General features: G+C 43.4%; 1 protein-coding gene across 1 annotated transcript in view; it reads right to left on the bottom strand.

Annotated features, from left to right (window-relative positions):
• The window catches only part of hsf2 (heat shock transcription factor 2), a 41,058-nt gene extending 26,032 nt beyond the window's left edge, over positions 1-15,026 (bottom strand). The window contains exons 1-4 of the mRNA XM_052025484.1: positions 14,840-15,026; positions 14,428-14,536; positions 3,414-3,541; positions 25-149 (exon numbers count right to left, since the gene is read on the bottom strand). Of these exons, the coding sequence (XP_051881444.1) occupies positions 25-149; positions 3,414-3,541; positions 14,428-14,536; positions 14,840-14,932 (455 nt within the window). The 5' untranslated portion in view covers positions 14,933-15,026. The remainder of the gene's footprint in view (positions 1-24; positions 150-3,413; positions 3,542-14,427; positions 14,537-14,839) is intronic.
• Positions 15,027-20,551: the final 5,525 nt, after the last annotated feature.

The following is a 20,551-nucleotide window of genomic DNA, read 5'->3' as shown; positions in this document are numbered from 1 at the left end:
TTAACAAGCAGTACATAGCAATACCATTTCAAGGAAGTTAATCTTGAGTCAAGGTTCTCTTGCTTTCCTTGTATTTCTTGAACACTGGATAAAATTGCATTCAAGCCCTCTTGTTGAATTTTAGCTTCATCTGGTTTAATTGAGGATACCTACGATACCATAAACACAACCAAGTTACCGAGCACAAACACAAAAGGTGAATTTACACTGAGAAATTTTTAGTCCTTATAAATCCAGATTTGATTGAGGAGAAATGTCAGCACAGTTAGAAATGAAAAATTGAAACTCATTCCAATATATTAAAATATAATTTACAAGTTTAGGACATAACATTAAAACATGTAGAGACTTCACACTGCCTATACCCTTTAATGTATATATCAGCTGCTTAAACAACACAAAATTCAAATATGTACAGAAACCCGAACTCTCAGATTTGCTAACTTCTCTGGAGGAGCTCAATACTGGTTGCTTCAAATTCAAATCGATTATTATTTTTTAAACATTGAACTTAGTAAAGAATTGATCATTTATTTCCTGGTATTGTCATGTCAGGGTTCTGCACCCACAGAAATGGAAGGATTGATAAAGCTTTTTCTTCAATTAAAGTGCGAAGTTAGTCATATTAGGTTCATTGCAATTTTCCAAAGAAAAAAGGAAAAATACATCAGCTGCAAAAACATGAGTTAAAATAGACAAATGGCTAAGAAAAAGATGCAAGATGCGGTGCTAATAGGTTGCTGAAGGAAAAAGGCTTTCAGCTAGTCAAAAGGGAAGGATTAGAATTTAGCTGTCTTTCAATGACCTAAATGCAAATACAAACCATGAGTTTATGGGAAAATAAAAACATTTAATGAACAGTTTTGAGAATTCATAGCAGTGGTTAAGCTCTTGATTTAAAAGGCATGATCCCGGTTTCATTTTGGCTCAGTAATTCTAGGCATGTAACAAAAGGCCCTCATCCTGGACCTTTCACAAAAGACCAGTTATGAAACTTACAAGGCAATGTGGTGGGCAGCCCTCTGAGAGTTAAGTGGAGGTTCAAAAAAATCTTTGCCAAACATAAACAAGACTTTAATGCTTCAATTATCAACAAGCTAATCTGTGACCATTTATCTATTTAAGACCTGGAGCCTGTCTCTCAAATGTTCACCATCTCCATCATTGGAAAACTTTCAGCAAGCAAGTTCGTTGCCTTTGGTCTTCTACCCACAACCGGTGTTTCTACCGAACTACTCTCAACCCCATGTGTTCAACATCCACACTTCCAGCAAGTAGGTCACCTCCTTAGTAGTCCTCTGGCATATCTCTGATATTAACCAAGTCAGGTGGGGCATAATGCTAGCTAAAAATGGCCAAGTCATTAATTGACATGGTGAAACCTTATCTTTCTATTAGTTTGCTTGCTTCAGCCAAAAGCTATTACAATATCCATGCTCATCACAAGCAACTCTTAAAGCACAAGTGGTTTTCCATAAACATGGAAGTCCAATACATACTTCGTTTCCAATTTCTACTACGTGTTGCTTATATTTTCTGCTCCTTCCTGTCATACTTTGGTTTACATTTCACCCCTTTAGCACCCAGTGCCAGTGTTCTTGAGGATGGTACAGTGGTGCGGCTGTCTCAGCTCCAGCAACACTGGTTCAATTCTAAACTCTGGTACTTTCTGTGTAGAGTTTGCAGGTTCTCCCTGTGACTGCATGGGTTTCCCCCAGGGTGCTCAGTTTTCCTTCCACATCCCAGTAACATACAAATTGATAGATTAATGGGCCATTGTAAATTGCCCCGATGCTTAGGTAAATAGTAGATTTGATGACAATTTGCACATGCCTCAGGCAATAATTCTGCAATTATTACCTTTGTGGTTCTGCTTTTCAGTTTTACCCCTCAGTAAATCCTCCTTCCTTGTTCAATCAATGCTATCAGTGCCTAAGTGAATCACAGCAAGTGATCATTTCCCTCCCAATCTTAAGTTCCACTCCAGCTCAAATTGAAGTCCTTAACCCTGGCAATGGGCAAGCAAAAGAGCATTTGGGACTCCTGTCTTTGCTGCAGAGAACCATTTCTCTAAATTTCTCATCTCTCATCTTAAACCTGTGCCCTCTAGTTCTATATTCCATTGTCCTGGGGAAAAAAGATTTTGACTATCTATCCTACCTATACCCCTCAATTTTATCAATCACTACAAGATCACACCTTAGCCTCTTGCATTCGAGTGAGAATAAAGCCAGCCTATCCAATCTCTCCTTACAGCTATACCCCTTCATTCCAGGCAACATCCTGGTGAATCTCTTCTGCACTCTCTATTGCTACCACACCCTTCTTGTAGTGTGACGACCAGGACTGTACACAATACTCTAGGTAAAGTCTAACCAATGTTTTATACAATTGAAACATGACATCCCAATTCCTATATTGAATGCCAAGGCTTATAAGGGCAAGCATATCAAATGTTTTTTTTCACTGCCCTATCCCCTTTGTTAGTTTCAGGAAGCTATGGACTTGCACTCCAAGGTCCCTCTGTACATTCTAAGGTCCCTGCCATTTAACCTATACTGAATGTTTTGGTGTAACTTAGTATTTTGCCAGGGTACTTCAAAGGGCAGTTAAGAGAAAGGCCAGACAATGTAGGGATGTCAAAGTAACATTTGTGTACTGGCTGTGTATGACCAGTTCCGCAACTAAGATAGCGCTCATGAGGCAAAGGCTTTAATAACATTCTCATACCTAGTCCTGTAATACAAAATAAATTGGTCCCAGTACATAATCAAAGATGAGTTTTCTTGAATACTGCATAATATGGAAATATAATTAAGGAACCAAGTTGTATAATCAGATTTCAACAGTACAAAAGCAATACTGCAGATTCTGGAAAAAAAAATCAGAAATAAAGACATTCTTGAGCAGCTGACCACTTTCAGCATTTTATGTTTTTATTTCTGATATCAACAGGTTGTGGGCAGATTTTGAATATAAGTAATATTTAGGAAGATCTTTCGGTCATTTGTTTTTTTTCCCACAATTATCTGTTTTAAAACAAAATACGCTACTTCAGCATTCAGCAATAACATTCCAATCCAATTTAAACTTGTTTTGGTTAAAGTTCATATTACAGATAGGCTATTCATTGGGGATGCTCTCATTTCAGATTTAATATTATCATCTTGAATTCACTTTGCATCCTTTAGGATTAGATTCTTTAGTTCAGCTTTCTATTTACACCTCCTTAATCATTTGCAATTTCTCTTTATTTAAGCTAATGGAATCACAACCTCTTGTAAGAAACAAACTGTATTAAGCATCAAGACATCAAAGAACAAAATTAAACAGGAAACAAAATGGGCAAAAGGGAAAAATAAGGAGCAGATGTATTTTTTCCCCCTCAGTACACTGGAAATGATGGCACTCACCTTTCGTTTTATGTTTTCCAATAAGTCATCCTGCCCTTGCTTGAAAAACGGATGTTGAAATTCTACAGGTCCATCACGTTCCTGTTTGACTATACCTCCATCAACATTCAGCACTTTACGAAAGCCATCTATAAAGCATTTACAGGTTACTTCATCTTTTGGGAAAGATTCTTTAAAGATTCAGCAAGTTATTTGCTCCAGATGATTGAAAGGAGGGAGATAATGGAATATTAAGTCCAAAATTCAATACAGACCACAAGAAATGATTTTTGCCCCCGAATCATGACAAGTAGATCCAATCTATTAAGAAAAAGCTCAATCTTATATCCAAAAAATTTACATGCTACTGAAAAGTTCTCTCTTATCTCAATTAACTAGTTTTAGTTAGACTCTTTGTTGCAAAGGGCAGTCATTCTCAGCTCTGGAATTTAGGTTGTGTGCAGATTTGAACCTAAACTGAGCACTGGTGAATACATGCCCCTTGGTAGCAACTCCATCAAGCAGTGTTCTGATGATTCTAAGTACATTAGCAATATACTAAAGTGTTTGGATGCATTTATTCCATTTTCCGTGTCAGACTGACTAAAGGTACAGCTAGTTGTGGGCCAATCTTCAACACATCAGCTAAAGTGGTACAGTTATGAACGTTACACTCATGCACGTCAACATCTTTGAGAATATGAAGAAATTACCGAGAAGAGGTACCAGGGATGAAAAGTGTCTGCAGTAAGGAGAATGGAAAAACTGAGATTGTTCACCTGAGAGTTAAGAGGAAATCTGACAAAAATATTTAAAATCATTAAGAATTCAGATTGATGATTATTAGTACAGTGGTTCATGACAAAAAGGCAAAAATGTTAAATGATCAACTTAAGAACCAAAGGTTACATGTGAAAAATTGTTGAAGGCAACTTGTTCGTATGCAGGGTCTGGACCCAAATTGTCGTCCATTCTTTCCCTCCACAGATGTTTCCTGACCCATTGAGTTCCTCCAGCAGTTTGTTTTTTGCTCCATAGCCCTGGGTAACAACTTCAAAGACTACAGATAATTAAAGTACATTGGGGTGAGGGTGTGGGGTAGAAGACAGTGAAAGGAACTACTAGAATCTGACATTCAGACCCAATTTTCTGTGCACAATTCATAGAACGCATTAGATAAATGTGCATCACTTAATTTGTTAGGGTAGATATCAAATTTGCACTACCCAAGGATGGATATTAACATACTTCCAGCATGCATGCATTATGTACACAAATAGACAATTCAATTTGGGAAACACCACAGATTATAGTCAATATGATTGAGATTCCAGCTGAATGGAGACAATGGTTCCAATATCTAGGACAACCTGTAACTGATAAGTGTTATATGCTCACCATTATCTTCTTTGATTCAAACAAACTCCAATTTCAGAATAAACAAGTTTATTGACACAACAAGCAATCCACAATCTGACATGCATTCTGACAACCTATCCCAACGATTAATCAAGTATTTAGTTATTTAGTCACAGGGAAAGAATATCCAGGTTAGGATTGTTTTCTTCATAACAGAAGCAGCCAAGGGGTGATTTAATTGATATATACAAAGTAAAAGGAGAAAGACAAGTTCCTCCTTTAAATAAAAATATTAAATAAGGTACAAGTTATATCAAAGAAAAGACAAATTTATTCAGAGGCATTTTAAAATTCTGATATCTTCGAATATCAGCAAAACTAGGGTAGGGATTTTGCTGGGGATAGGAAGGGAATGAACAGCTTCTCCATTTTATCACTTATGGCCCTGCTTATTTTTATTTAATTTATTTGTTCAAATGATGTGGATGTTGGATGGAAAGGCTGGCATTTATTGTCCATCCCTAATTTTCCCTCAACTGAGATCACAATTAAAAATCCACCATTGCTTTAGGCCTTATCACTGGTGTCTGGGATAGCTAGGGCCAACAAGATAGGCCCTCTGCATCTGGACCAGAAAACTCAGGCAAGGGCTAACTAAGGTTGGAGACCCAGCACTACTAAAAATCTGTGTGACTTTCCTCACTGTTCAACAGATATCTGGAACTTCATGTATGCAAATTTCAAAACTGTAACACCACAAACCCTAATCATTATTGAATATTAAAAAGAGCAAGGTTCCTCATATTAAATCTTGGGAAATTCTTCTGTTTCATCATCAAAAAACACCCACTCACTACAACTCATCTATTCAAGTAGCTACAATCCCCAGGATTCAATTTTGCAAAAATGAACCTACCACATAGATCATTCACCCAATGACACTAAACAAGCTTGAAGTTTTTGAATTATCTTATGTGACCGTATGGCTAACAGCTAAACCTTGGACCATGATGGGAAAAAAAGTCAACTTTACATGAACTCTAGCCTGGTACAAAGAAGCAGCTCGATAACTATTATAATTTTCTTCTCTCTGTCCACCTTTCCCTCTCCATCCAACTTCAACCAGCGACTTTACTTGACTCAGAATCAAAACTGAATACAGAAGTAATAACTTTACCAAAATAGTTTTGTTTTAAACTGTTAATTACATCTTTAATTTACCCTAGTTACACATATAATATACAGATCCTCCCCAGCTTATGAACACCCGACATATGTATAGCCCGTATGTACAAACAAGTGCTTGGGGGACCGGCAGGATGGATTTGCAGGTTGCTGCATAGCTGCAGGCAACTGTTCTTGACACTAGCTGGAATTTTGCCACATCGAACCCAAGAAGACATTCTAGTAAACATGGTGATGTCCATTTTGCAAATCCTTTCTCGAGACAAGCCCTCTGGGCCAGCAGCAGTGTCCTTTTTAAAACTGTCAAGAGGATTCAAAACCTTGTCTGCAATAAAATCTTTTAAAATATTATTAGCCTGAGATAGGCTCACACTAAATTTATTAGGATCAGCTGTATTATTAAGAGTAGTAAAAAAACTATTTAAAATGCTCCTCCAGACCATCTATTCCTATGGGACAATCCACCACTGTAGGCATCTTCTGCCACATGAGAACTCACTTCGTGGCTGCACTTCAGACTTGTGAACTGTTTGGGTTACAAACAGTTCTCAGGAACAAAACCCTGCCATAAGTTGGGGAGGACATGTATGTAAATGTTGCAGTTGAAAGCAGAATGTGAACAGTGGGGAAACCCAGGAATTTGGTGTCGAGGAAAGAAAGTACTGCTCCCAAATAAAGTTATAACGAACTGAAATACAAGGTTTGCTAAATGACAGATGGGCAGCTTAGACCAAGTGCAATTCCTGCGTCATGGGGGAACTTCAAGGCAATAATGACCCTGAAAGCCATGAGCAGCAAGTGCCTCCAGCTATTTAAGCTCAGACACAGAGCTTCAGCGCTTGAGGGGTAACTGGAGTCATTGCAGAACATAAAGTTCAACTTCTTAGATGGTAATGCCATGAGATGGCAAGAGTTCAGGATACTAAATGGAAGGCCGTCAATAAAGATGATGCAGGAATCTTGAGTATATTCCACTACTCAGCACACATCAGAAACAGGTGGTGGCAGCATCATCTTGGAAGACAGTCCAGAACATGGCAATGATGGGAAAAGAAACCACACAAGGGTCAAGAGGAAAATTTAGAAATACAGTAGAAGTAGGGGTTCCGGTGTAAAAGAATCATTTCTATAACTGTTGTCAACAGGAAGTCTTGCGAAGTCCACACATAAATAGTATACAGCAAGATATAAGGAGGATAGGGTAATTAGATTGTGGCACAGGAGGAAGATTCATGGGGCATTAGGACCAGTTCTGGCACAGAAGGGGCCAGTTCAAGGTGGACAGACTACACCTCAGCAGCAAGGGCATCAGCATCCTTATGGGGGGGTTCAGTAACGTGACCAGAATGGGAACAGGTACTAGCATGTAGTAGTAGAAAAAGATAAAATTTTGAGTTAATGAAGGAGAATAAATTGGGTTTATTAAAAGCAAATCATATTTGACTAACCCAAATGATTTTTTTAAACAGATAACAGAAGGTTGTTGAAGGGAATGCATGATACGTCATCAATGTGGATTTACAGAAGTGTTTATGAAAGAGTGATTAGTAAAATTGAGGTCGATGGAAAAGAAATCCTTGTAATTACGTGTTTTTCAGACTGAATGACATATAGTAATGTTCCCCAGAAATCAGTGCTGAGACCAATGTGTTTTTTTAATGAATTTTAATACTTGGATTTGGTTGCTCAAGATAGTATATTAAAATTTGCAGATGATGCAAAACAAGTGGTGTGATCTGTTGAGAAGGATAGTAACAAACTGCGACAGTTCATAGATAGGCGGACATAATGGATAGATAGTGGCAGATTAAATTTAATACTGGGAAGTGTGAAGTGATACATTTTGGCATGATGATGAAGAGAGAATAGAGACAAAATGCCACAGATTTAAAGGTCGTGCAGAAATATGGAGATCTGAATGTACATATGCATAAATCATTTGAAACTGCAATTAGTAAAACATAGAAGCCTGGACTTCACAGAGGCATTTAGTATAAAAGCATCAAGTAGAATCTTTATATTAGTCAGACCACAATTCAAGTACTGCAACCCACTTCTGTTACTACAATTAAGGAAGGATGTGAAAATCTGAGACTGCTGAAAATATTTATCGGAATTCATCCCTGGATGAGGAATTTCAGTTATTAGGCTAACTGTTAAAGCTGGGATTGTGCACTGTGTAAGCAAAGGATGAGAGGATATTTGGTAATTGGTTTATTATTGTCACATGCACTGAGATACAGTGAAAAGCTTTGAAAAACTATCTTATAAAAGTATTCAAGAAAACAGGTTTAAATTGAGTAAATGGAGAGAAGCTGTTCTCACAACAGGTGGTTCAGAGATCAGGAAAGATAGACAAAAAGACGAACATTAGATTAACAAAAATACAGTGGGTGGTTATGATCTGGAAGCCATACTTGAAAGTATGCTGGAAACAATTAATGAGGGTTTAAAACTAACTGCACAGGCACTTGGAAGAAAATAATTTGCAGGGGTACACAGAAAAAGCAGACGACCAAGAGAATTGCTCTAAAAAAACACAGGTACAAGCCCAAAGGAAATCTCCATCGCAACAAGGACATCTCCAATGCTGCAATTCTTGTCCACATTTGTAACTTCCCTGCAAATGCACCCCTCTCTCTCACAATTTGGTAGACTATTCTATATTCAGAATATGTATTTTTTCCCCACATTATACTGGTTTTCATCTCTGTCTCTCATGCTGTTATACGATTTAAGATTCAAATGCATTCTTGTTTTCATAGTACTTCCTTTCCATTTTCAAACTTAGGAACTTTCTAACGCAGCCCCACTTTGTGAGTTCTGAGGTGGCTCATGAGGTGAGTATGGGAACCCGTTTGCAGGGCTTCTGTATGCTTCCTAAAGGTTCTCCATACTATCCTAAATGCAACTTCTTCACCTTGTGTGGGCATGGATCAGATTCCCAGGAGTCAATGGGGATGCTGCATTTCAAGCTTTAAGCTTTGGTAATTGCCTCCCACAGCTGAGCTTCAAATAGAGTGTATGTTTCAGGATGCTAATAACTGGTGTTGGGCACATGCACAATGTAGTCTACCCACCCGAGAGCAACTAGGGTCACATTGCAGGGGATATTGGCCTGGGAGAGGAGACTGACATTGTTTTTTTTTATTATTCCAGTGAACTTGGACCATTTTACAGATGCAGATACAGCATGCCTTGAGATCTTGAGATGCCTGCTATAGCCCAACTCTCATAATCATGTACGAGGTCAGAGATTACGACTGCCTGATAAACCATGAGTTTCGTGCCTGATCAGTAGGTACAACTGTCCATCAAATATCCCTTTCTTCAATCTGCCAAAAACTGTCCTGGTGCACTGAAGACAGTGAATTTCATTATCAATGTCTGCCTTCGAGGAGAGGTCACTCAGTACTCCCATGACATGGGAAGCTTTGGCAAGCCTCACAGTGAACCTCTAGTATTGGAGGGAGCGGGAGGGCAATTGTGTTGTAATGGGGCAGGTTGGTAGAGGACTTTGGTTTTGCAGATGTTGAGCATAGGGCCCATCCATCTTGTTCAATTCAGTGATAAAGTCGATGGTCAAAGTTTCTCTCTTACCTTTCTACCCTATTTTTCCCACTAAAGTGTTATTTCACACTTCCTTGTGTTAATTGTTGAAATAGTTTCCAAGTATGGGAACAGAGAACACAAGATGATTAACAACTGCTTCAGGCAACAAAAAATACTTTTTCATGGTGTAAGGGAATTACACAGGAACAGGCCCTTCATCCCAACTTGTCCATACTGACCAAGTTGTCTAACGTGAGTCCCACTTTTGCCTGTGTTTGACCCAGTTTCCTCTAAACCTTTCCTATCCATGTCCCTCTCTAAATGGGTTTTGGATGTTGTAATTATAACCGCCTCTACTACTTGCTCTGGCAGCTCATTCCATATATCCACCACCCTCTGTGTGAAAAACTTGTCCCTTATGTCACCTATAAAACTTTCCCCTCTCAATTTAAACCTATGCTCACTAGTTTTAGATTCCCATACCCCGGGAAAAAAGACCAAGCATTCATCTTGTCTATGCCCCTCATGATTTTATATATTTGTAGAAAGATCACCCCTTGGCATCTTACACTTCAGAGTGAAAGAAGTCAGAGCCTATCCAGTCTTGCCTTATAACTCAAGCACTCCAGACCTGGCAACATCCTCGTTAATCTTTTCTGCACCACTTCCAGCTGAATAACATCCTTCCTATAGCTGAGCAACCAGAACGGCACACAATACTCCCAAATGTGGCCTTGCCAATGACTTGTTCAGTTGTAACATTCATTATTTGACAACATATAAAAAATAAATCGAGATAAAACTAGTTTACTTTTCTGTCATTCCAACTAAATGATCTATCCGTCTATGGACGAGGGGTTGGGGTATCACCAACACTGCAAAGGCTTACCTTCATCACCTAATTTTATGTGTGAGGAGTTAGTTGTGGGCAAAGGGATCTCACAGAGTCATTGAGCACTACAGCAGAGAAACAGGCCCTTTGGCCCATCTAGTCCATGCCAACCTTATTTTCTGCCTACTCCCATCTGCCTGCATCCAGACCATAGCTCTCCATACCTCTCATTCATGCACCTCTCCAAACTTCTGAAATGTTACCAATGAACCCCCATCCACCACTTCCGCTGGCAGCTCATTCCACTCTCACACCACCCTCTGTGAAGTAGTTCCCCCTCAGATTCCCCTTAAATATTTACTTTTCACCCTAAACCCATGACCTCTAGTTCTAGTCTCACCAAACCCAGGAAAAAGCTTGCATGCATTCACTGTATCTATACCCCTCATAATTTTGAATACTTCTATAAGATCTCCCCTCATTCTCCTGCACTCCAGGGAATAAAGTCCTAACCTATTCAACCTATCCCTGTAACGCAGGTCCCAGCAACATCCGTGTAAATTTTCTCTGCACTCTTTCAAGCATATTGATATCTTTCCTGTAGGTAGGTGACCAGAACTGCGCACAATACTCTAAATTCAGCCTCACCAAAGTCTTGCACAACTTCAACATCACATCCCAACTCCTGTACTCAATGGCCTGATTTATGAAGGCCAATGTGCCAAAAGCTCTCTTTACGACCCTATCTACCTGCGATGCCACTTTCAAGGACCGATGGATCTGTATTCCCAGGTCCCTTTGTTCTACCACACACCTCAATGCCCTACCATTCACTGTGTAAGTATTACCCTGGTTTGTCCTCCCAAAGTGCAGCACCTCACATTTTTCTGCATTAAATTCCATCTGCCATTTTTCAGCCCATTTTCCCAGCTGATCCAGATCACTTTGCAAGCTTTGCTAGCCTTCCTCATTGTCCACTATGCCCCCAACCTAGGTGTCATCTGCAAATTTGCTGATTCAGTTTATCACATCGTCATCTAAGTCATCATATAAACAACACCGATCCCTGAGGCTCACCACCAGTCACAGGCCTCCAATCAAGGAAGCAACCACCTACTACCACTCTGGCTTCTCCCGCTAAGCCAATGTTGAATCCAATTGACTTCTTCATCCTGAATGCCAAGTGACTTAAGCTTCTGGAGCAGCCTCCCATTCCAGACTTTGTCAAAGGCCTTGCTGAGCTCCATATAGCAAAGGTCCACCTCTTTCCCTTCATCAACCTTCCTGGTAACCTCCTCGAAAAACTCTATTCGATTAGTAAGACATGACCTGCCGCACACAAAACCATGTTGATTATCCCTAATCAGGCCCTGTCTATACAAATACTTATACAGTGGCATGCAAAAGTTTGGTCAAAATTTCTGTTACTGTGAATAGCTAAGTGAATAAAAGATGACCTGATTTCCAAAAGGTATAAAGTTAAAGATGACACATTTCTTTAATATTTTAAGCAAGATTACTTTTTTATTTCTACCTTTTACAGTTTCAAAATAACAAAAAAGGAAAAGAGCCCCAAGCAAAAGTTTGGGCACCCTGCATGGTCAGTACTTAGTAACACCCCCTTTGGCAAGTATCACAGCTTGTAAACGCTTTCTGTAGCCAGCTAAGAGTCTTTCAATTCTTGTTTGGAGGATTTTCGCCCATTCTTCCTTGCAAAAGGCTTCTAGTTCTGTGAGATTCTTGGGCCGTTTTGCATGCACTGCTCTTAAGGTCTATCCACAGATTTTCGATGATGTTTAGGTTGGGGGACTGTGAGGGCCATGGCAAAACCTTCAGCTTGTGCCTCTTGAGGTAGTCCATTGTGGATTTTGAGGTGTGTTTAGGATTGTTATCCTGTTGTAGAAGCCATCCACTTTTCATCTTCAGCTTTTTTTTTTACAGACGGTGTGATGTTTGCTTCCAGAATTTGCTGGTATTGAATTGAATTCATTCTTCCCTCTACCAGTGAAATGTTCCCCGTGCCACTGGCTGCAACACAAGCCCAAAGCATGATTGATCCACCCCCGTGCTTAACAGTTGGAGAGATGTTCTTTTCTTGAAATTCTGCACCCTTTTTTCTCCAAACATACCTTTGCTCACTGCAGCCAAGAAGCTCTATTTTAACTTCATCAGTCGACAGGACTTGTTTCCAAAATGCATCAGGCTTGTTTAGATGTTCCTTTGCAAACTTCTGACGCTGTATTTTGTGGTGAGGACGCAGGAAAGTTTGGAGAAAAAAGGGTGCAGAATTTCATGAAAAGAACACCTCTCCAACTGTTAAGTATGGGGGTGGATTGATCATGCTTTGGGCTTGTGTTGCAGCCAGTGGCGCGGGGAACATTTCACTGGTAGAGGGAAGAATGAATTCAATTCAATACCAGCAAATTCTGGAAGCAAACATCACACCGTCTGTAAAAAAAAAAGTTGAAGATGAAAAGTGGATGGCTTCTACAACAGGATAACAATCCTAAACACACCTCAAAATCCACAATGGACTACCTCAAGAGGCACAAGCTGAAGGTTTTGCCATGGCCCTCACAGTCCCCCGACCTAAACATCATCGAAAATCTGTGGATAGACCTTAAGAGCAGTGCATGCAAAACGGCCCAAGAATCTCACAGAACTAGAAGCCTTTTGCAAGGAAGAATGGGCGAAAATCCTCCAAACAAGAATTGAAAGACTCTTAGCTGGCTACAGAAAGCGTTTACAAGCTGTGATACTTGCCAAAGGGGGTGTTACTAAGTACTGACCATGCAGGGTGCCCAAACTTTTGCTTGGGGCTCTTTTCCTTTTTTGTTATTTTGAAACTGTAAAAGGTAGAAATAAAAAAGTAATCTTGCTTAAAATATTAAAGAAATGTGTCATCTTTAACTTTATACCTTTTGGAAATCAGGTCATCTTTTATTCACTTAGCTAGTCACAGTAATAGAAATTTTGACCAGGGGTGTCCAAACTTTTGCATGCCACTGTATATCCTATCCCTCAGAATACCTTCCAATAATTTACCCACGACTGACGTCACGCTCACCGGCCTATAATTTCCCGGCTTATTCTTAAGCCTTTCTTAAACGATGGAACAACATTGGCTATCCTCCAGCACCTCATCCGTGGCTAAGGACGTTTTAAATATCTCTGCCAGGGCCCCTGCAATTTCTGCACTAGCCTCCCACAAGGTCCGAGGGGACACCTCATCAGGACCTAGGGATTTATCCACCCTAGTTCGCCTCAAGACAGCAAGCACCTCCTCTTGCGTAATCCAGATACGGTCCATGACCTCACTGCTTTTTTCCCTCAGTTCTATAGACTCTGTGTCTATCTCCTGAGTAAACACAGATGCAAAAAAATACAGTTAAAATCTCTCCCATTTCTTTCAGCTCCACGCATAGATGACCATACTAATCTTCAAGAAGACCAATTTTATCCCTTGCTATCTTTTTGCTCTTAATATAACTATTGAAACCCTTTGGATTCTCTTTCACCTTGTCTGCCAGAGCAACCTCATGTCCTCTTTTAGCCCTCCTGAGTTCTCTCTTGTGTTCTCTCGCACTTCTTAAACTCCTCAAGCACCTCATTTGATCCTAACTGCCTATACCTGATAATGCACCTCCTTTTTCTTTATCAGGGTCTCAATATCCCCCGATAACCAAGGTTCCCTACACCTGTTAGCCTTGCCCAACAGGAACATACAGATTCTGTACTCTCAATATTTCACTCTTGAAGGCCTCCCACTTACCAAGCATCTCTTTGCCAGAAAACAACCTATCCCAATCCACACCTGCCAGGTCCCTTCTGATGCCATCAAAATTGGCCCTCCTCCAGTTTAGAACCCTAACCCTAGGACCAGTCCTATCCTTTTCCATCATTATCTTGAAACTAATGGAATTATGATCACTAGATCCAAAGTGTTCCCCTACCACTCACTTGTGCCACCTGCCCTGTCTCATTCCCTAAGGGGCTCTTTAAAAAATGAAGTCACGCCTGAATGACCTGTCGTGGTGTTTTGATGGGCGAGACCAGGCCCGCCTGCCTGATGCACATGTCGCCAAGGCAAAGCGTGTTTACACTTACACATATTGAGCTGCCGGACGAAACTGGCCATGTTGTTGTGCTTGAAGTACTTGGGCAGGATTTCCTTGGAGAACCGCTGCTCGTCCAGAACCAGGAAGCCGTGGCCATTCTGCAGTCAGAAAGGGAACCAAGAAACAGACGTGACCCAGAGAGCGGGACCCTGCTCATACCCAGCACCCGTGCAGCGGGCCGGCCCCCGGGGACTGCAACACTGGCGGGCCGGTTCCCGCTGCTGCCGGGCCCGTTCCCGGGCCTGGCCGCCCGGGCCGGCTTCACTCCTTTTGTTTTCCTTCCGGATCCACGGCCACCAGGCAGCCGGGCCGGGCCGGGCCTGGGAGACGCCGCTTCCCCGGGGTAAAGCTCTAGGCCCCGGAGGACGCGAGGCTGCGGTTGCGAGGTGCAGCGCCGTCACCTGGTTCCAGCAGATGAACTCGTTGGTGTCAGGATCCTCGACCAGGGCCCACAGCTTGGTGAGGAAGGCTGGCACAGCCACCGTCTGCTTCATCCTCGCTGCGGCTCCGGGCCCGACCGCCCCCCCCCGCGTCCGTCCGTCCCCCCCCGCGTCCGTCCGTCCGTCCGCCCACAAACCGCCGCCGCGAGCACCCGCACGTTCGGCCCCGACGTCACAGAGCAGCGGTTGCGCGACCCCGCTCGGGGGCGGGGCTTAGGGAGCAGTGATGGGAGGGGTTGCGATGGGGAGGAGGGCTTGGGATGTGAGGAGGAGGGGGTTAGGGGTGCGATGGGGAGAGGGTGTTAGGGATGTGATGGGGAGGGGGTTTGGGATGTGATGGGGGTGTTAGGGATGCGATGGGGAGAGGGGTTTGGGATGCGATGGGGAGGGGGTGTTAGGGATGCGATGGGGAGGGGGTTTGGGATGCGATGGGGAGGGGGTGTTAGGGATGCGATGGGGAGGGGGTTTGGGATGCGATGGGGAGGGGGTGTTAGGGATGCGATGGGGAGGGGGTTTGGGATGCGATGGGGAGGGGGTGTTAGGGATGCGATGGGGAGGGGGTGTTAGGGATGTGATGGGGAGGGGGTTTGGGATGTGATGGGGGTGTTAGGGATGCGATGGGGAGAGGGGTTTGGGATGCGATGGGGAGGGGGTGTTAGGGATGCGATGGGGAGGGGGTGTTAGGGATGTGATGGGAAGGGGGTTTGGGATGTGATGGGGGTGTTAGGGATGCGATGGGGAGAGGGGTTAGGGATGCGATGGGGAGGGGGTGTTAGGGATGCGATGGGGAGGGGTGTTAGGGATGCGATGGGGAGGGGGTGTTAGGGATGTGATGGGGAGGGGGTTTGGGATGCGATAGGGAGGGGGTGTTAGGGATGCGATGGGGAGGGGGTGTTAGGGATGTGATGGGGAGGGGGTTTGGGATGTGATGGGGGTGTTAGGGATGCGATGGGGAGAAGGGTTAGGGATGCGATGGGGAGGGGGTGTTAGGGATGCGATGGGGAGGGGGGTTAGGGATGTGATGGGTAATGGGCTCTGGGATGTATTGGTATTGGTTTACTATTGTCACTTGTACCGAGGTACAGTTAAAAACTTGTCTTGCATACCGTCCGTACAGATCAATTCATTACACAGTGCATTGAAGTGGTACAGGATAAAAGCAATAACAGAATACAGAATAAAGTGTCACAGCTACAGAGGAAGTGCAGTGCAGGTAGACAATAAGGTGCAACATCATAACAAGGTAGATTGTGAGGTCAAGAGTCCATCTCATCGTACAAGGGCACCATTCAATAGTCTTATCACAGTGGGATAGAAGCTGTCCTTGAGCCTGGTGATATGTGCCCTCAGGCTCCCATATCTTCTGCTTGATGGGAGAGGGGAGAAGAGAGAATGACCCAGGTGGGTGGGGTCTTTGATTATGCTGGTTGCTTCACCAAGGTAGCGAGAGTTATAGCCAGCCTCCATGAAGGGGAGGCTGGCTTTCATGATGTGCTGGGCTGTGTCTACAACTCTCTGCAGTTTCTTGCACTCCTGGGGAGAGCAGTTGCCATACCAAGCCGTGATGTTTTCTATGGTGCATTGATAAAAGTTGGTGAGTGTCAAAGGGGACATACTGAATTTCTTTAGCCTCCTGAGGAAGTAGAGGTGCTGGTGAGCTTTCTTCGCTGTGGCATCCACGTGGTTGGACCAGGACAAGCTATTGATAATGTTCACTCCTAGGAACTTGAAGCTCCCAACCCTCTCGACCTCAGCACCATTGATGTAGACAGGTGCAGGTACACCACCCCCTTTCCTGAAGTCAATGACCAGCTCTTTTGTTTTGCTGGCATTGAGGTTGTTGTCATGACATCATGTCACTAAACTCTCTATCTCCTTCCCGTACTCTGAGATATGGCCTACTACGGTGGTATTATCTGTAAACTTGTGGATGGAGTTAGAGCAGAATCTGGCCACACAGTCGTGAGTATAGAGGGAGTGGAGGGCTGAGGACGCAGTCTTGTGGGGTACCAGTGTTGAGAATGATCGTGCTGGAGGTGTTGCTGCCTATCCTCACTGATTGCAGTCTATTGGTCAGAAAGTCAAGGATCCAGTTGCAGAGGGAGGTGTTGAGTCCCAGGTCTTGTAGTCTGGTGATGAGTTTGCTTGAAATTATAGTATTGAAGGCAGAGCTGTAGTCAATAAACAATAGTCTAACATACGTGTCTTTACTGTCCAGATGCTCCAGAGATGAGCGTAGGGCCTGGGAGATGGCATCTACCCTAGACCTGTTTCAGCGGTAGGCAAATTGCAGTGGATCAAGGTTGTCTGGGAGGCTGAAGTTAATACGTGCCTTGACCAGCCTCTTGAAGCGCCTCATGATGGTGAATGTCAGAGCCACTGGTTGGTAGTCATGAAGGCATGGATGTGATGGGGAGGGAAAGAAGGGAGGAGGGAAGGAAGGAGATCGAGGGCAGGGATGTGATGGGAAGGGAAGGAGGGAGAGGCCTTATGGATTTGATGGGGAGGGAAGGGGGGAGGAGGCTTAGGGATGTGATGGGAAGGGAAGGAAGGAGGTCAGGGGCAGGGATGTGGCGGGGATGGAAGGAGGGAGGAGGCTTAGGGATGAGATGGTGAGGGAAGGAGGGAGGGGCTTAGGGATGTGACGGGCAAGGAAGGAGGGAGGGGGTGCAGGGATGCGATAGGAAGGAGGGAGGGGGCGCAGGGATGCAACAGGAAGGAGGGAGCCTCAGGAATGCGATGGGGAGGGAAGGAGGGAGGGCGCAGGGATGTGATGAGGAGAGAACTACAGGGGATGTGATGGAGAGGGAAGGAGGGTGCTGTAGGGATGTGAAGAGGAGGGAAGGAGGGGGCTGCGTTAGGGAGGGAGGAGGAGTTGCAGATATGTGGGGAGGGAGTGGGGTGTCATCGATGTAATGGGGAGGGAGGGTAGTACTTTTAGGATGTTGTTAACCAATGCAGATCTGTGGGATGGGGAGGTAAGAAGAGTGAAGGAGGGTTGGCATGAAGAACGGTGGATTAAGAAGGGATCATTGAAGAACAGGATATTAGGTAGAGATAGAGGTTAGAGAGGGCTGGTGACTGGGAAGTAGATTGGAAGAATTGGGTGATGTGGACATGGGGGTGGGAGATGCAAATGGGAGACGGCTGATGAGGAGATGGCAAAAAGGAAGAGTTGGGAGGATTTGGGAGTTGTGGACTGGGCAAAAGTAGAAGAAGTGGATGGAGGTACTTTAGGGATAGGATTGAAAAATGGAGGCAGGGATGTGGGAGGTATGCTGGATTGAAAAGGAGATGAAACATGAAGAAACACAGAGATGGAATGGGCAATTGAAATAGGGTGGATCGAGATAAGGTGGGTGGGGGAGATCGTAGCTGGGAAGGGCACAAAAGAGGGATGGGGGATGAAGTTCATAGGTGGCGATGAGGAAGGTAAGTGATGGGTGATGGGGGTTGGCATGGGAGGGAGGGGTGATGGAGATTGGAATTCTGGCAGGTGATAATGGGGGAAGGGATTGGATGGGAAAGAAGAAGGTGGAGGGGCCATGGGAGAGAATGGAGGTATGGGAGGTTAAGGAGTCACTGGGGGATAATGTAAGTGGGAGGAGGGATGGGGAAGGGAGGGGAAGAGGAAAGGGAGACAGTACGTGGATGAAAGGGGGAGTTGGAAAGGAAGAGTAAGGGAGTGGAGGAGATGGAAGTAGAATATGTGGATGATGGGGAATGGATTGGGGTTGTGAAGTGTGATGGTTTAAAGTAAAGGAATAGTGGTGTGAGCCTGAAGGGATGTGGTTATATGGAAAGTGAGGGGGATAGGTAGGATGTAAGGTGAAGAGGAGAGGGTAGAAATGGAAGTAGGGCATGTAGGAGAGAAGTGTTTGGGTGGAAGGATAAGGGGTCAGTGGAAAGGATAGTGGTGAGGAGAGAAGGGGATGGGGAGAGGAATAAGAATGTGAGGGGAATGATAGGGGTTGAGGAAGAAGGATAGGGGATAGGAATGAGGGTGATTGGGGAGAGATGGTTTGGGAGTAGGATGTGAGGAGTTGATTTGAGTGGTGAGGGGCAAGGGTGAAGGTAAGGGTAGGATGGGGATGTGTGGGGAGTGTTGGTGTTGAAGTGGAGGAATTGGGGCTGGGACAAGGCTTGAGTGAGGGATGGGGGTGTGAATTGGCATAGGGATGTGAAGAAGGGGTGAAGAATGACCAATGGAAGGGTAGTTGGTGTAGGGAAATTGGAAGGAAAGGAGGGAGAGCTGGGTTAAGTGAGAAGTCAGGGTAAGAGAGAGAATGGGTAGGGGAAAAAGTAGTAGGGGATGTGGGAGTGGGCTGTGAGGGGTGAATGAAGGAGAGGGAGAAGCTGTTCGAGTTTTGATGACATAAATAAGGAGAACTTGTCCCCACAGATTTTGCTCAAAGCATTGCCTTCAATTGTCTGCTTTGCTTAATTGGTAGCATTGCTGCATCTGAATCAAAGTTTCAGTTTCTAACTTCACTCTTTCTCTTCATTTTTAAACTCAATTCCCCCAGTTTTTCTCTTTATTGTCTTGAAAGCAGATACAATAGTGGCACTTAACGGAAGCAGATACAATTGTGGCATTTAAGAGGACGTTAGACACATGAATACGCAGGGAATGGAGAGATATGGATCATGTACAGGCAGAAGAGATTTAGTCTAATTTGGCATCATGTTGGCTCAGACATCATGGGCCAAAGGGCCTGTTCCTGCACTGTACTGTTCTAGGTTCTATACCTTCCAAACTTATTTGCCTTCTAACCCAACTGTATTCTTGCCTGAATCCTGCTGCTGTATATATGAGTGGGAACTCATTGCTCCAAACCCCTCTGCCTTGCCCAGAGTCACACATAAGAGCAACAGGAATTGCAAAGCAGCAGCCTGAGAACAGTAGCCCAGACTGCATGCTCACTTGCCTCTAAAACACAAAATCAAGCGTCCATAATTTTGAACAACAGATATAATTTATATAATCTGCAGACTTTCGGGGTATTACAGCATAAAAGTTAATTTAGTTTACACTTTAATTTCCCTTCTATCCATATTTTGTTATAAATGCAAAAATAGAGAACCCAAGGTCAATTTTCATCACCATATACATAGGGACAGGACCTGCATTTGCATAAGCAAAATCAGTTTGCAGAAAGTCCCAGACTTGCCATTTCCCTACCTCCAGCTTTGAGGTATTTAAAAAACTATTCAAATTGATGTTAATATTTTTTGATAGTTAATTAACAAAAAAAACACCAAAAACATTTTGAAATAATTTTAAACTAGAGTGAGATAATTCTTAAAAAAGCAACTTGAATTGTCTTTGATTGATGGTCTCTACGATCCCCATTGAGACCATTTTGGTCTCGATTCAAGAGGTGTAAAGCTGGATAATCCCAGAAAGACTAGGCCCCATTGCCAGACTCCATGTTAAGCACTCCAGGGTTCTTACAGGGTTGGCATTCTGAATCTGGCACTAAGACCACAACCAGTACCACCGTGTCCAGTGATATTATTGCATGCCAAAGAGGGCTAGATTTTCTCCCCAGTGACTAATGTACCCCCAAATAACTCAACAACATGTAAGACCTCAGTTATTCACATTGCTACAGTGAATAATCACTGGAATAATCAGTTGGAAGCTTTGATATAACATCATCTGTTAAACTT

Source organism: Pristis pectinata, chromosome 10 (assembly GCF_009764475.1).
Source record: "Pristis pectinata isolate sPriPec2 chromosome 10, sPriPec2.1.pri, whole genome shotgun sequence".
NCBI classification, from domain to species: domain Eukaryota; kingdom Metazoa; phylum Chordata; class Chondrichthyes; order Rhinopristiformes; family Pristidae; genus Pristis; species Pristis pectinata.
Note: the sequence above shows the minus strand (reverse complement) of the source record. Positions and strands in the feature narration are given on the sequence as shown.